The sequence below is a fragment of the Eubalaena glacialis genome, chromosome 5, assembly GCF_028564815.1.
Source record: "Eubalaena glacialis isolate mEubGla1 chromosome 5, mEubGla1.1.hap2.+ XY, whole genome shotgun sequence".
NCBI classification, from domain to species: Eukaryota; Metazoa; Chordata; class Mammalia; order Artiodactyla; family Balaenidae; genus Eubalaena; species Eubalaena glacialis.
In genome coordinates this window covers 22177111-22192285 of record NC_083720.1, presented here as the reverse complement: position 1 = coordinate 22192285, position 15175 = coordinate 22177111, and the positions used below count along the sequence as shown (strand labels likewise).

The 15175-nt window shown below is 36.5% G+C and overlaps 1 protein-coding gene across 5 annotated transcripts in view; it reads right to left on the bottom strand.

Annotated features, from left to right (window-relative positions):
• Positions 1–747: 747 nt before the first annotated feature.
• The window catches only part of PDE5A (phosphodiesterase 5A), a 146484-nt gene continuing 132056 nt past the window's right edge, over positions 748–15175 (bottom strand). For all 5 annotated transcript variants that reach the window (XM_061192022.1, XM_061192023.1, XM_061192025.1 and 2 more), the window contains 6 exons: positions 15072–15172; positions 13308–13385; positions 11374–11437; positions 5989–6063; positions 4568–4651; positions 748–2443 (listed from right to left, as the gene is read on the bottom strand). In XM_061192022.1, coding sequence (XP_061048005.1) covers positions 2306–2443; positions 4568–4651; positions 5989–6063; positions 11374–11437; positions 13308–13385; positions 15072–15172 — 540 coding nt within the window. In that variant the 3' untranslated portion in view covers positions 748–2305. The remainder of the gene's footprint in view (positions 2444–4567; positions 4652–5988; positions 6064–11373; positions 11438–13307; positions 13386–15071; positions 15173–15175) is intronic.

The window sequence follows — 15175 nt, the reverse complement described above, 5'->3', positions numbered from 1 at the left end:
ACCCAAAAATGAAATAGGTATGGCACTGCCCCACTTCTTTCATTCAGTTTCTAAACTAGTAAGGTAAAATAAACCATTATGTAAAAGTAAACCAAAAATTTATAATCTAAATACACCTTCTTGCTTGTTAAAATGACACACATACAAATCCTCCGTACATAGTCTACTGTGTCTTTAAAAATCTCAGTGACATATATTAGAGGGCTCTAAACAAACTACTAAAGTATTTGACTACAGATTTTAGCATAACTGCTAAATCACAATGTGTACGGCAAAAAGATAGATAGGTTGTTAAAGACTGCTATTCTTTAGACAATTTTTCTATACTAAGGAATTGTGTCTGCATGCATAGGTGTATACCAGTATGTAGATAACGTTATTTTAGTGACAGTCTTTGTAAGTTACACACCAGTGCCACCAAGAGGCAACCTCACAGATTTCATGTGTATGACATAAAATAGAATAACATCTTGAAAATACAGGTGTCACAACAGTAATACATAGCCCTTACCGCTACAAAGTAATGGCAATACAATTTGTTTTGCTTTCTTTTTAAAACTTGAAGGGTAAGAATAAAGCCACTTTATGTCAAGATACATATACACACTCAGAATTTTAAAAACTTAACGAATATGTTGAATTTTAGGTAGTTTAGGGAACAAATGGTTATGAATGCAAAACATGTTTTAATGAAAAGTCTTTGAGAATGCTGCATTATCATATCCACAAGAGCTTTTCTATACAAACTAGTTATAGAAACTCAGAAACTTTATTCAGGGGTGGGGAAGCGGGTGAACAGATCAAACAAATACCTCTCTTCCTACTCTTGCCCACAAACATTATTGCATATTTAGAGCAGATTTTCTTTTCCTGAACTAGGTTCTCAGTTCATTATCTACTTCTCCAATATGTAATAAAAGTGTCTTTAGGGGCACACATGTACAGTGGGAATACAATTAAATGGGCTCAAATTCTAAGAAAGTGTTAACATTTTCTAAATGTACTAAAAGCTGTGAGAAGTAGATACCACTAACTACAAGCTCAGGGCCAGTGTTTAGGGTGCATACCCAAACTTCTGTGATTCTGGGTTGACTAGTCCTGTAAACCAAACTATGGCAGTTTCTCAGTCACAAACTAAATACTGCTAAGTTTACTCAAGCTTGAGGTTTCTTACCATATTGTTCCCTCGATTTAATTTTTGACCCTAGTATCAAGGATAGCGCTTTGCTGTTTGTACTTTTCTCTGTACTCCATTTAACAAACAGAAAAAAAATATGATTCATTTTGTACCCTCTTATCCTATACAGTCATCTCTCACTTCAGGCCAATGCTCCCATGATCACTTTTTCTCGCTCTCCTGTTGAGTTTTAAAGTGTTGACTTAAACAAGCTGTGGCTTATAAGGTGAACGATAAGGAAGTTATTTACAAAAGGAAGTTCAGGATTCAGAACACTCACTGACTGTCAGGAGTGTCTTCCAGCAGAACGTCCTCTTCACTGGCAGCCATCCTTGGCTGTTCCATTTCTGCATCACACTCATCCCTCAGTAAAGTCAGTGACTGGATCTTCTCCCAGGGTTTCCCCTGCTTTCCGTCAGGTAGGTTAGATCAAAGCGAGTTTATGGGTAGCCTTTGGATAGATTTATTGCACTGAAATGAGAAATTTCTCTTCTGCCTGTTCTCTAACAACAAAAAAAGCAAAATAATTAAATAATGCCTTTTCTTTACAGTACTACCTTATAGTACTTTCCATTTGTTTAAAGTTTTAACTTTTTTTGTTAAGGTAATACAGTGTTGACAAATATCCCCCATTCCTCTTAAAATCCACTCAGCCAATATTTTTCTCTATTCTATGAAGGTTTTAAATGTCACAGAATATATTCACTTCGCTCCTAGCCTGTTTTTAAGAAAAACGATTCCAAACATTCTTGAAAGATTGGTAATTCAGAAAACACAAAACCAATTATTTAAAATCCCCAGCAAGAAAAAACAAAAAAAACAAAAAAACCAGCCTCAGTGCAAGAATGCAACTTGTACCTCGCAGTACACAAAATATCACAAACAGAGCTCGTATCCATGTGCTAAGAGTAGGTGTCATTGATAATCTCAGTTCAGTGGCATAAAACAAATATACAGAAAATATGCAATAGTCCTCTAAAAACATTTCATGCTGTGTTGTCAAAAGTTGTGCAAAAATAAAAATACAGCAGTGGCAAAGTATACACCAAATCTGTACAGTGTATAGCAAAACTAGGCATACTGCAGAATACACCATCTGTAAACTTCAACTCTGCATGAATAGGCCACTCAGTTCCGCTTGGCCTGGCTGCTTTCCCCATTAATCAATGTCTTCTCCTGCTGTTCTGCAAGAGCCTGCCATTTTTGCCTGTTCTTTCTGCAGCCATCCAGCAAAGGGAAACAGTCCTCCGATACGTGGGTCAGGGCCTAAAGAAAGAAAAGAAAGCCAACAACTAGATGGCAGCTAGGAAATAAGCCCTCTCCCAGGCCTGACGCAAAGGGCCACATTGTACACTCACGTCATAAGCAGGCCCACTGTTGGGATTCTCACAGACTGTGTGAGCACAGATCATTTATGAATGATTCCTCTTAAGCTATACAGACAGGGAGTACATGCTGAGAGAGAGACAGCAAACACACACATTCCAAAATAACATTATTGAGCTATGGAGACAGATCTGTGTGGAATCGGCTTTGCAGAGAAATAATCCATTTGCTTTTATGTAGTGCAAATGGTTCTCCCTAAGTGTTGACTGCCTTGAGAGCTGCTTAGTTTTTCTGTTTTTCTATAAAATGACTTTATTCAATATACTTAAGTAGATTTTTATCCAAGATTATAATAAACATTAATTTATAACTATATGTATATGCTTAATATAACTAAACATTATTATTTACCAACTACAGTGCCATAAATATTTAGCTACAAGAATGTTCACTGCAGATTTCTTTGTAATAGACAAACAATGAAAATGACTTAAATACCCAACAACGGGGTTAGGAATATCGTGTTACTATTTTGCAGCCATTAAAAATGTCATAGAAACACATTTGAAACGGAAAGATGTATCTTATATTATGGATCGCAAAGAGCAATTTTTGTTAAATGAAAAATATATGAAAATGTCATAAAGCATATGCACTGAAAGGAGATAACAGTGGTTATCTCAGAGTAGTAGAATTATAAGTGATTTTATCTTTTTGCTTCTTTGTATTCTGATTTTCCTATAACAACATATTACTTCTGTAATAATGGTAAAAATGCATGTCTATATCAAATAGAATTCAACAGGAGAGTCAAATAAAATGAATCCTTGCACAAATAGGAAATGTAGAAGGATGAAATCTATAATGGGTGATTTGACTGTTAGTTTGACTATATTTACAGGCATGGGAAAAAAAAGTCAAGAGAGACATTGGTGTCTACAACTGAGGAACTATTAATCCAATCCACAAGAAAAGCATCTGTAATGGAAAGAATGAGATATTCAGGGATGTTGGAGACACTGCTCTGAACACACTTCTGCACAGATTGCCGAGAAAGGTGGGGAGACAGTGGTGCAGAGGCCTGACACCCAATGTTCTTCTGTCCTGTTTTCTTTTGCTGTCTCTCCTATCCTTCCCTCCTCAGCCACAGCTTCTTTCTTAAATTTATCCACTGGCTAGAACCCTGGACTCAGGCTGAGAACTGGATTCTAAATACAGTTCTCCCACTAACTACCTGTTTGGGACAAACATTTCATCTCCCTGGAAGTTGGACTTTTTACAGATTCAATGACGGAATCTGTGAAATATCTGGATTAGAAGATTTCTAGGTTTTTTTCTGGTCTTGACAGTGTATGATTACTCCATGACAAATGTTCTTTTCCCAAATACTTAAAACTTAAGACAGTTTCCTGTTTAAACTTCTAAAGACAAGGATAGCATCTACTTTCTATATTTGAGGCATGAACATCTAAACTAGTAAATTGGATGTTTTAGGGAGAATATCTTTACCAAAAAAATAAATAAATAAGCAAAAAAAACCCCAAGCCAACAGGTATATGGAAATGGGAACCTGCAATATTCTTCTAGCTGCCTTCTTTTAATAGTCATAAAAATTTTCTTAAGCCACACTATGACAGACAATGAGAAAAAGTTAGATAACTATTTTTCCTTATTTAGGCCAAAAGTCAGACTTAAAAAGAATATGCTCTTAAAAAGAACATAGAGTATGCATAGTATACCTCCTTGAGGGTAGCACTGCCACGTGATTTTTCTTAGCATTCCCTACACGAATTTGCTGGAGCCCAGCACATGGTAGGCACTCACTAGGTAGTTATACATTAATGAATTAACATTTTTGAGAAACAGTAAATATAAAATGTGTTCCTTATTCAGTACAAACAGCATGTTCATGAGCAAAAGAAATAATCCTGATAATTTTATTTCTAGTTTGTTGATTAAGACGCAAAAAATATACGCCTGGTGTTAGTCGCTTCAATTTACTTTAGGTTTTAATTCATAACATGGTCAAAGTTTAGCAAGTCTAGTAGTTTTCATAATAAATACCTCATACAGTTGCAAGCAGATGGCATCTATGAATCCAACTTGCATACTTGGGATTTTGTTTTTCTTCTCCCTGTTCATTAGGTCCTGAAAACAGAAACAGACACACACAGCTCTGCATTTACTTAAAGAACACAATGCAAGTTGGCTCTAAAAAGATGAATCACTGGGTTAGCTGAGGAAGGCTAGATACCTGCCTACCTGCCTTCTTACCACACTCAGGAAGGCCCTGGTCCTCTCTCCCGTGTTCGCCCCGGCTGTGACTTTCCCCACATGACCCCCCAGAATTGATCACTGACCTAGAATCAACTGCTGACCTACAGTCAAGCACTGACCTAGAGTCCACTGCTGACATGTATTTGGAGAACACACATGCTTTCAAACTGTCTACTGATGTGGCATCAAACACTCTCAGCTTTGTGGAAAAAGCCACTGAGGCCACAGTTGATTACAATTCAATTGACACAGAGAGCTTTTTGAGTGAAGATTATGCAGATGTCACTGCTGCTTATTCCCAGGAGCTCATGACTGGTGCAGCGGACAAGCCCAGCACCTCCATGGGGAGCAAAGAGTCTGTCTCAGTGCTTGTTTAAAATGAAGCAAATTCTCCATTAGCTGCGACCATCACTCTGCTACCCACCATTTTCTGAGAAGATTCTGAGCTTCTGAACAAGCCCACTACTACATAGTAGGAGACTGAATAACTGCAAAAGACTAATGAGACATAGGATGTACCCAGTGGAGGATAAAAAGCAGGGTGGAAGGAATGGTACACAGACGGAGGAGGGGCATCTCATAACCATGTCCCATTTAATGTGGGCTCAATAAATGTTCATTTGAATTGAAAAAAAAGACTCTATGCTTCATTTCCGGGAAAAACTCATTCATTTCCAGGAAAAACTTCTCCAATGGTTTAAGAAGAATCTCCTTGTATTCGAGATTCCCTACACTATACAAAAAAGGCAGTATGTATCAAAAAATCTTTAAAATCTGTGTGCCCTACAACACAGCAATTCTGGAATTTATCCTAACAAGGTAATGAAAAATGGCCCACAGATGTTTAGCAACAAAGATGTTTATCAAAGTGCTGTTTGTAATAGTGAACTCTGCAAACATTGTACCAAAAAGTAAATTATGGTTACATCTATTTCATGTAACCATTATATATGATATATAAGACAGCATCTGTTAGAATGAAAAGTGGCTTATGATATTTAAATGGAAAAAGTAAATTACAAAATATAGGTACAATATGATGACTTGTTATTTGCTTGTTTTCTGTAGCAAACATGTATAATCTTCTAGTAAGAAAAGTTTTTAAAAATAATGAGAAATTCTGTTCCTAAGATCTCATAGAAGCATAAAAAGAGTCTACAATAAAAAATGTATATGAATAATTCCTACCAGCAAGGTCTCATACTTACAGCAGGCTCTATGTTGAGTTCTTTTCTCTCTCTGTCTCCTTGGTCAAAAAATTCAGTGGCAACAAGTTCTGCTATCTGAAATCAATAACAGACTAAGTTTGGGTAAATAAAAGCATATTACTCTGTAAAACAGAGACTTTCAATGAAGATAATAAAATCTATCAAAGCTGTAGCTTTCAACCATATCAGTAAAATTAGAATAAAGCAGTAACAACTAATAGAAATTTTATTTGTTTTAATGTATACCTAATCACAAAGGCTAGAGTTTGTAATCTTCTATAATTACACAGAAAAAAGCAACATTATTTCAACTTCAGCAATCAGTGGAAAAAAAGTACCCTGTGCCCATCTGTATGCATAATCAACGATATATTTATTAAGCATCTGTTGTATGAGGTGCTGTGTAAAACACAGTATCAAATAGGTCCATATACTGAGACTGACTGATATGCCTTTTAGGTTTCTTTTAATCTACCAGTTCCTCCTCTTCTCTTTTTAAAAATAGTCCTTATAATTTTGGTTGTTGTTGAATAAACTGGGTTGTTTATCCTGCAGTTTTCCACTGTCTGGATTTTGTTGATTGTGTTCCCATGATGAAATTTAATGTTTCTCTGTACCCTGTATTTCCATACACCAGTAATGAGATCTGGACACTTGATTAGATTGAGACATGAAATTTTTTTTTTTTTTGCCACAACTCTTTCACAGGCAGTGCCCTGTACTTCTCTCAAGGGCTGTATAATGCCTGGTTGCCTCTCTCTGTGAGATTAACAATCCTTCATGATCTCTGTCTAGATTCACTAATTAAGAGGCTGCAAAAATGTAATATGCAAAGCAATCATTCCTTTTTCCTTTATAGCTGAAATAAAATAAAGTTCCCCACATCAATTATTTAGTTACCCTAAAGCAGCGGTCCCCAACCTTTTTGGCACCAGGGACCAGTTTCGTGGAAGACAATTTTTCCACGGACCAGGGTCGGGGGGGATGGTTTCAGGATGATTCAAGTGCATTACATTTATTGTGCACTTTATTTCTATTATTATTACATTGTAATATATAATGAAATAATTATACAACTCACCATAATGCAGAATCAGTGGGAGCCCTGAGCTTGTTTTCACTTGTCACTCACTGATAGGGTTCTGATACGAGTCTGCAAGCAATTGATTTATTATGGTCTCTGTGCAGTCAAACCTCTCTGCTAATGATAATCTGTATTTGCAGCCGCTCCCCAGTGCTAGCATCACCTCAGCTCCACCTCAGATCATCAGGCATTAGATTCTCATAAGGAACACGCAACCTAGATCCCTCGCATGCGCAGAGCATGGTAGGGTTCGCACTCCTATGAGAATCTAAGGCCACCGCTGATCTGACAGGAGGCAGAGCTCAGGCAGTAATGGGAGTGATGGGGAGCGGCTGTAAATACAGATGAAGCTTTGCTCGCTTGCTCGCCCACCGCCCACCTCCTGCTGTGCGGCCCTGTTCCTAACAGGCCATGGACCGGTACCAGTCCTTGGCCCGAGGGTTGGGGACCCCTGCCCTAAAGTACAATTTGTATAAATAAAGCACGAGAAATACTTGATTTTCTCTACTTTAGTTACTTTAAAAAAAAAAAACAAACTTGGTTCTCAAGCATCCACCAAAGATGACTATGGAAGGTTTTGTTTTATTATTTTTATTATTATTTTGAACTCTTGGATTTAAACATTATAATGTATTTCAATCCTCACTGACACTCAGACATTGTTCCATTTTGGCCAGTTGAGAGCATATTAAGTTGGCTTCTTTGTTCTTTCGACATGGCTTCATCAGTCTTTGATAGCTTCCTTGCTTTCTGCTATAACAAGATGTTCTAGGCTCATCTTGTACATTGCCTGCTTTGGAACCGCAATCAGCCATTTCATTGTGGAGCCCTAATTCCTTTAAACTGAGGTATTTGGAAACCTCAATCTGGGCACTAGGTTCATTCATTACTACCAGGGTGATCATTATTTTTAAGCCCTTTTAATGGATGGAGCTAAGATACAACGTAAGTTCATACAGTATTTCCTATTCAAATTCAGGACTACAGGATTTCTGCAAAACCTTATCCACCTTAGATCTTTATCTTTCCACTCATGCTGAAAATCCTACTTCTCAACAACACCAATCTAATTTTTCATTTGCTTTTATCCCACATCACCCACAATGGTGACTGAATATCTATACAAAATTACCACTAATATGATTAAAAACAGTTTTAAAGGTTTCTTTTTCTTGGAGTTCTTTTTGTTCTCAGTGTACATCTCGCCAGAGTTATATGGTCAAATTACTGTTTTAATGTCACTTGGAATAAAACAGTCCCTCTCAGTGTGGTTCTGCAACCAAAATCATTTTGTTTCATTTTACTTTCAAGGTTAAGTGACTTTTAAAAAATTCAATTTATTTTATAACTATAAGAGCAATTTACATGGTTCGTAAATTAAATCTACAAAACAAGTGCATGCAAGCAACTCTAGCTCATATCTCTGTTCCCTCTATCTTATTCCCTTCCCCTGAGGGAAATAATTAACTTTTTTGTGATTAATCCTTCTGTTTTTTTAAAATATAAGCAAATATGTACATATATTATTTCATCCCCTTCTCAGATAAATGGTAGGATACCATACCCATTTTTCTCTGCCTTGCTTTTATTTTTTTTTAATTTTTTTTTTACTTATAATATATCTTTGTAATCACTCTCTAGTAGTATATAGAGAATCCTCATTTCTTTTTGCTATTGCAAAGGATTCATCATGTAAATGTACTATAATTTATTCAATCAGTAACCTATTAATGAACATTTGGGTTATTTCCAGTGTTTGCTATTACAAATAGCACTAAAATGAATAGGCTTGTGTAAATGTCCTTTTATATTCTTGCCAGTACATTTTGGGATAACATTCTTAGGAGTAATGGTAAATGAATTTGTGTATTCATATACTTCCAAAGGGTTATAGTATTTTGCATTCCTTTTTTTCCCACAGCTTCCCCAACAGAGTATGTGGTGAAACCTTTGGGTGTTTGCCAATCGGACAATTGAGAAATGGTGTCTCAGTGCTTTTTTTAAATGAAGTAGAATTTACATACTGTGAATTGCATAGACCATGGGTATACAGTTCAGTATATTAATAAAAGCATGTAACGAGGTAACACACACCCCATCCAAGAAATAGAATATTTCTGTCACCCAGAAGGTGCCCTCAGGCCCTTTCACAGTGAATCCCTGCACCTTCTTCCCTCCCTCCCCACCCAGCCGCTATCCTATCAATTAGTTTTGCCTCTTCTAGAACACCACATAAATGACATCACAGTATTCTTTTGTATCTGGCTTCTTTTGCTCAGTTTAGTGTTGATGAGACTAATCCATGTAGTTGCCTGTATCAGTTTGTTTCTTTTCACTGTTGAGCAGTACTCCACTGTGTGAAGGAGTAGTGTACTACAATACATTTATCCACGCTCCTGTTGAGAGACTTCTGGATTGTTTCTAGTTTCTGACTATTAGGAGTAACGCTGTTATTGTAATGAGATTCTGTACAAGTTCTTTTGTGTCGGTGTAGTTTTTGTTTGTTTTGTGTTTTGTTTGTTTGTTTTTTTGTTTTGTTTTTTTAAGGCCACGCCTCGTGGCATGCAGGATCTTAGTTCCCTGACCAGGGATGAACCCCTGCCCCCTGCAGTGGAAGCACGGAATCTTAACCACTGGACTGCCAGGGAAGTTCCATGTGTCAGTGTAGTTTTAACTTGCATCTTTTCTTATGATTGAGGTTCTGAGAACCTTTTCAAATGAGTAAGAGCCATTCACATTCCTTTTTCTATCAACTTTTTGTTCAAATCTTTGGCCCATTTTCCGGTAGGGTTGTTGGTCTTTTTCTTCTCTATTTTTAAGAAGTTCTTTAATATTAGGGATATTAACTATCTATCAGATAAAAGTTGCAAATATTTTTACCTGTTTTTCATTGTCTGTCTTTGCTTATAGTGTCCTTGCCATGCAAAAAATTTTCTTAATTTTTAAATTTTCTTGTAATCAAATTTGTCAATCTTTTCCTTTATTGATTCTGCATGTTGAACCATGGTTAGGAAACTTTTCTCCTTGTTTATAAAAGAATCCACAAATGTTTTTATTTAGTACTTGTATGGTTTAATTCTCTACACTGAACTCTATGCCCCATTTGGAATTTAAGTATGCAGAATAGATCCAATTTCGTCTTTTGCCATCCAACTATGGAAGATGGGAAAATCATCCTAACATGATTTAGTAAAGTCTGTTTTCCCCCCAGTTATTTGAAATGCTATCTTTATTATATATTAAACGTTCTATGCAATTCTCAATGTTCTATTATGTTCCACTGGTCTGACACCAATACCCAACTGTTTTAATTATAGAGGCTTTGTAGTGTTGCTTTTTATGTCTGGACCCCAACTTCACTGCTGTGCTTTTTCAGGGTTTGATTCATAAAAAAGAAAGAGTAAATGAAAAGACAAATTCTCCCCTCTTCCATTCTCTTTCCTATTTGGAAATGGGCATATAGTCTTATTTACTATGGAGCAGGAAGGTCTGTAAAGACATTTCTTGAGTGCTTGTGGCATGTCAGCTTTGGCACATTGGAGAGTGCGCTCCCGATACTGTTTTCTCAGCACTTGTTTCATGAGATGAGCCTGTCATTACTGGGCTCCGTGACTGTGCAGCCCAGAGCTGTGACCAACAGCGCGGCCAGTAATCTCAGGTAGTACATTTAGGGTTCAAGGTGTAATCTCAGAAAAGAGAACCACAACATACACATCACTGCATATACACCCACCCCTTCTTCTAGCTTAGGGCCTTTATTGCCTCTGCAAAATGTTACAGCAGTTACTTATCTAGAGAGAGGATGTATATTTCTAGCCTCCTAGCCACAGGCCCTGATCAGATCCTTCCTGACATCTTATATCAACACGTCCTATACTTCTAAGCACCAGAAATGTTTAAGTTCTACCTGTTAATGCCTATTTAGAGTTGAGGTATAGCCTAATACGCTAACCATAAGAAAATTAAGTTTGCTTCTTCTAAACTTTAATATTATTAAAAGGATGTGTTAAAAAAAAATCCCCAACTAAGCCAGCAGTAGTATTGGAATTAAACTTTATCAACAGCTAGGTTTTGCTGTGTTAATATAGATGCTTTCTTTCTTAATATATCTTACAAATATTATTAAGTGCTAACGAGTCCTCCAAAAAAGAAAACCTGTTTATGTCCAATTATCAGCTTTTAATACTACTTAAAATTTAGATAAAAAGTTCCCCAAATACTTCAAAAACTACATTTAAGAGTAAAGATTTTTCTTATTTTGACTTTTTAATGATTACTTTTATCGTCACTAAGCAACATACCCGTTGTTGGATAGGCCAGGGTTTTGTAATTGCAGAAAGATCACAAGCTGTCATCAGCATCGCTCTGTTAAGGGAAAAAGAAGCCCAATACTCCTGTTTACTTTTATGTGAATATAATCCCTAGTGAATAGTTACTAATAAAAAAGTTAAATTAAAACCCTCTAAACTATGAGGATGGCAGTTTATAGACTAAAGAAACAGAAATAGAATTTACGTACAAGCAGGGCTGATACAGTGGTATCACAGTGTCATTGTTTTGGTTACCCAGTGAACTACTGGAATTTGCCTTCACACTGCCTCATTTATCTCCAGATTAGCAGCAGGAGAGAAATTATTAACCTTTGAGCAAAAGCTTGCCTGCTATTATTTTTTTTTTACTTTGGTCTTGCAATCTAAGTGACAGTATGATGAAAACACATTGATTACTAATAATTAACCATTAAAGGATAACTTCAGCTGTCCTACTGATAAAAGTTCCGTGACAGCAAGAACTATGGTGGGTCATCCTAAGTCACTCAACACATGTAGTGACTCCTATGTGAAAAGCCTTTGAATTATTGAACAGTATCTGCTGGAGAAAAGAGGGAAATGAAAGGATGATGCTGTTTATTCCTTCGCTTGTTAGAGAAGTTGAAAACTATGCTGGAGTCTGGAGTCTGTGACAAGGCGCTCTAGAACTCAATACTATATAAAACTACTGTATGGAAATAGTTCTCTCTTTAGTGCAGTGTTTTCTCATGTCAGGTCCAAATACCTGCCATCTAATCCTTTTAATTTGTTTGAAGACATAGGCAAAAAGGCCATCACTGTCATATAGAAGCACTCAAGGTAAAGGACTGTATCACTTGTCCCTCTAGGGAAACCCAACCTAAAAGTACATTCTCCCTAACCATATTAGGCCACAAAGAAAATGGTTTTCTGCCTCTAATTCTATCTCTTATACCAACTCTCCCGCAAGTAATGAGTGCACCAGAGAAATCTTTAATCATGAAGGATTTCAATAATACTTGCCAATACAAACTGCCTCCCCCAAAGAAGCCCATGCACCTGTGTGAGCTTAACTACAATCTGGACTGTGAAGAGTGGAAGAGGCAACGCAAGCGCTAGACGTCCTGAGTGCTTGTCTGCCGAGAGGTCAGAAGTTAGGAGAGTGGAGCAGTGAAAACTGTGGCACAGACTTGGAATTGTGGTCAGATTCCACTTTTGTCATTGAGAAAAACTGTTCACGAATCACAGTAGCGCGTCTGTACTTTTCTAAGGCACCGTTCTAAAAACATGTTGAGACTCTTAGGTGAAGCATGGCTATAGAGAACAGACACCTGGGCATTTGTATGTTTCCTTATAATTTGCATCTTTGTTTGCATGTGAAGTAATACCAATCTATTTAAAGAAATGTTGGTTATAAAATTGTAATAGAGCACTATCCTTAGTATTACTACCTCTATCTTTTCTTTATTATTGACACTTAGCTCTTTTTTATTGATCCAGTTCTTGTCATGACAAAGTCAGTGATAGTAATAGCAAAGGATGGGAGGGAGGGACAGAGGAACAGGTGAGGAAAAACAGAAACCCTGAAGTTCTGACAGCGCTACTCAGCTGTCACGTAAGAGAAGTAAACACTTCACAGCCATGTTCTCGCTCCTACATTCTTTAGGATGCTATTTTCAGGTCTTCAATTCCAAAGAATTGTGAGTATGAACAAGGGAACTCTATAGCCTGGTACTGATACTCTACCACATTTTAAAGGTCCTTCTAGGACAAAAGTGATTCATTCACTTGAATTTGCAAATGCATTTCTTTTCAAGTAAATATTCATTTTTGTACAACACTCAAGAATTCTGACAGCCTCTAAGATCATCACATTGTAACAAATAATTGCAATAAAATTAATTAGGTAGCAAAACTTCAGCTTTAAGGATAGTAATCCTACTTACAAAAACAATTCCTTTTGATGAGGATCTTCCAAGTTGAATTGATTTTTTCTTATAAGTTCAAAAAATTCTCCTCTCCTCCTTTAAAATAAAAATATTTCGTAGTTATGATGAGTCCCCCAAGCTCTTATCCCTTTGGTCTAGAAAGACTCATGGAGTAAAATTTTTGGGGAAAAAAATCTCAAATGGTTTTTTCTCATCTTAGAATCCAATATAAAAATCATCATTTAAAAATCTTAAATACCTTACCTTCTCTTCTACCATATTCTTTGGTTGAAACATTAAAATCTCACCTCGTTTTTAACTATGAATCACAAGTAATGGAAATTTCAATTCTTGAACATGATTTTAAGAAAATGAACCAATATGAGTTAAAAGTCTGATGCCAAGAATGATTTAAGAAATTTTGTGTATGGCATAATAAGATCTATATGCTTTCAGTTTAATTTTATATACCTCATTCACATATATTATGGTATAGGGTAAAAAATGTTCATAATAATTACTCTGTCACTATAAAGTTGTGAAGTCCTTCTGAAGCAAAGAATGACCAAGTAAAGTATAAACTAATATTCATTCACTGTATAGTGAGTACCTCTATGTGCTCAACATTGTTAGGCATCTTGGGAAATTATTAGACATGAGTTCCTTTCACAGTGTTTAAAATCTAGTCAAAGACACAAACATAAGAGAAATTTACATAACAAAACTGCCCGTCTATGACTAAGTACCAAAAATGAAAAGAGGTTTCAGAAGGGTTCAGAGGGGAGACCCATGTGGCCTGGAAAGGTCGGGAAGTCTTTGTGGTTACAGGTATTTTTCAAATTCTTGGTAATTTGATCATCTTTATTCTGCAATCATTTTGAATACACTGAAATTTACTATATTTTCTTTTACCCTAATTAACTTTAAAGTGCTCCAAAATCCAAGGAAACAGACTCTTTTAGATGTAGTTACTTTCAGATGCACAGCAGTGGATATCTGGTATGTGGTTTTGTGTGTCTCTTCTGTTTGTTTTTACTTCTCAAAAGAGTGGCTAAAACCATAATGCACATCCTTGTACAGAGGGAGAGAGGCCCGTGTTCCTGGGAAATCCCTTGAGTGTGACTGCCGGACTCCCCTCACTCCCAAACGCGCAGCAAAGACCTCAGTCTCTGTGTGGGAAATGAATGCTTGCCCAAAGGCAGCAACGTCTTTCCTTGCTTTTAGAAAGGCAGTTTAATGATGCAAACATACCTACATCCCTAATACACTCTAATGCATACTTTAATTTTTGAATCATTAACTTCATTAAAGTTCTACATTAATATCCTTCTTTTGCCAAAATCCAATAAAAAGAAACAAAATTTACTTGTCTGGCACTCAGCTCCTTTTCCGGCCCACGTGAGCTTGGATGACAGTATAAAGGAATTGTGAAATGGTCAGAAGTTGGGGGAGAGAAGGAAAGGAGGAAAAGCAAATGGCCTGTATAACCTTTAGGTTGGCCAACCTAGCTTGGAATGACCTTGAGATGGTTATTTGCTTTGCACATTATTTCAGAGACAAACATCAGAAATAACTCTGTATTCTGTAATTTCTATAGCATTAAGTAAGCAGAAGGAGTAGACTTTTCTGGCTTCCTTTGAGAAACTGCTCCATAGTTTGATAGACAGCTTTGCCAGGACATCTGTCCTTATAATCTAAAAATACCCCAATGTGGATTTTTAAAGTTTGAAACAATGCAAACACATCCAAGACCTATTTATCAACATACTTCTTAAAACTTACTTAATGTACAGTGCTAGGTCTGTAGCTAAAATAGCTTGCTTGATTATTTTCAGCGTGGTCTTATATTCTTCAATGGAGAGGCCACTGAGAATCTGATTGCCCTT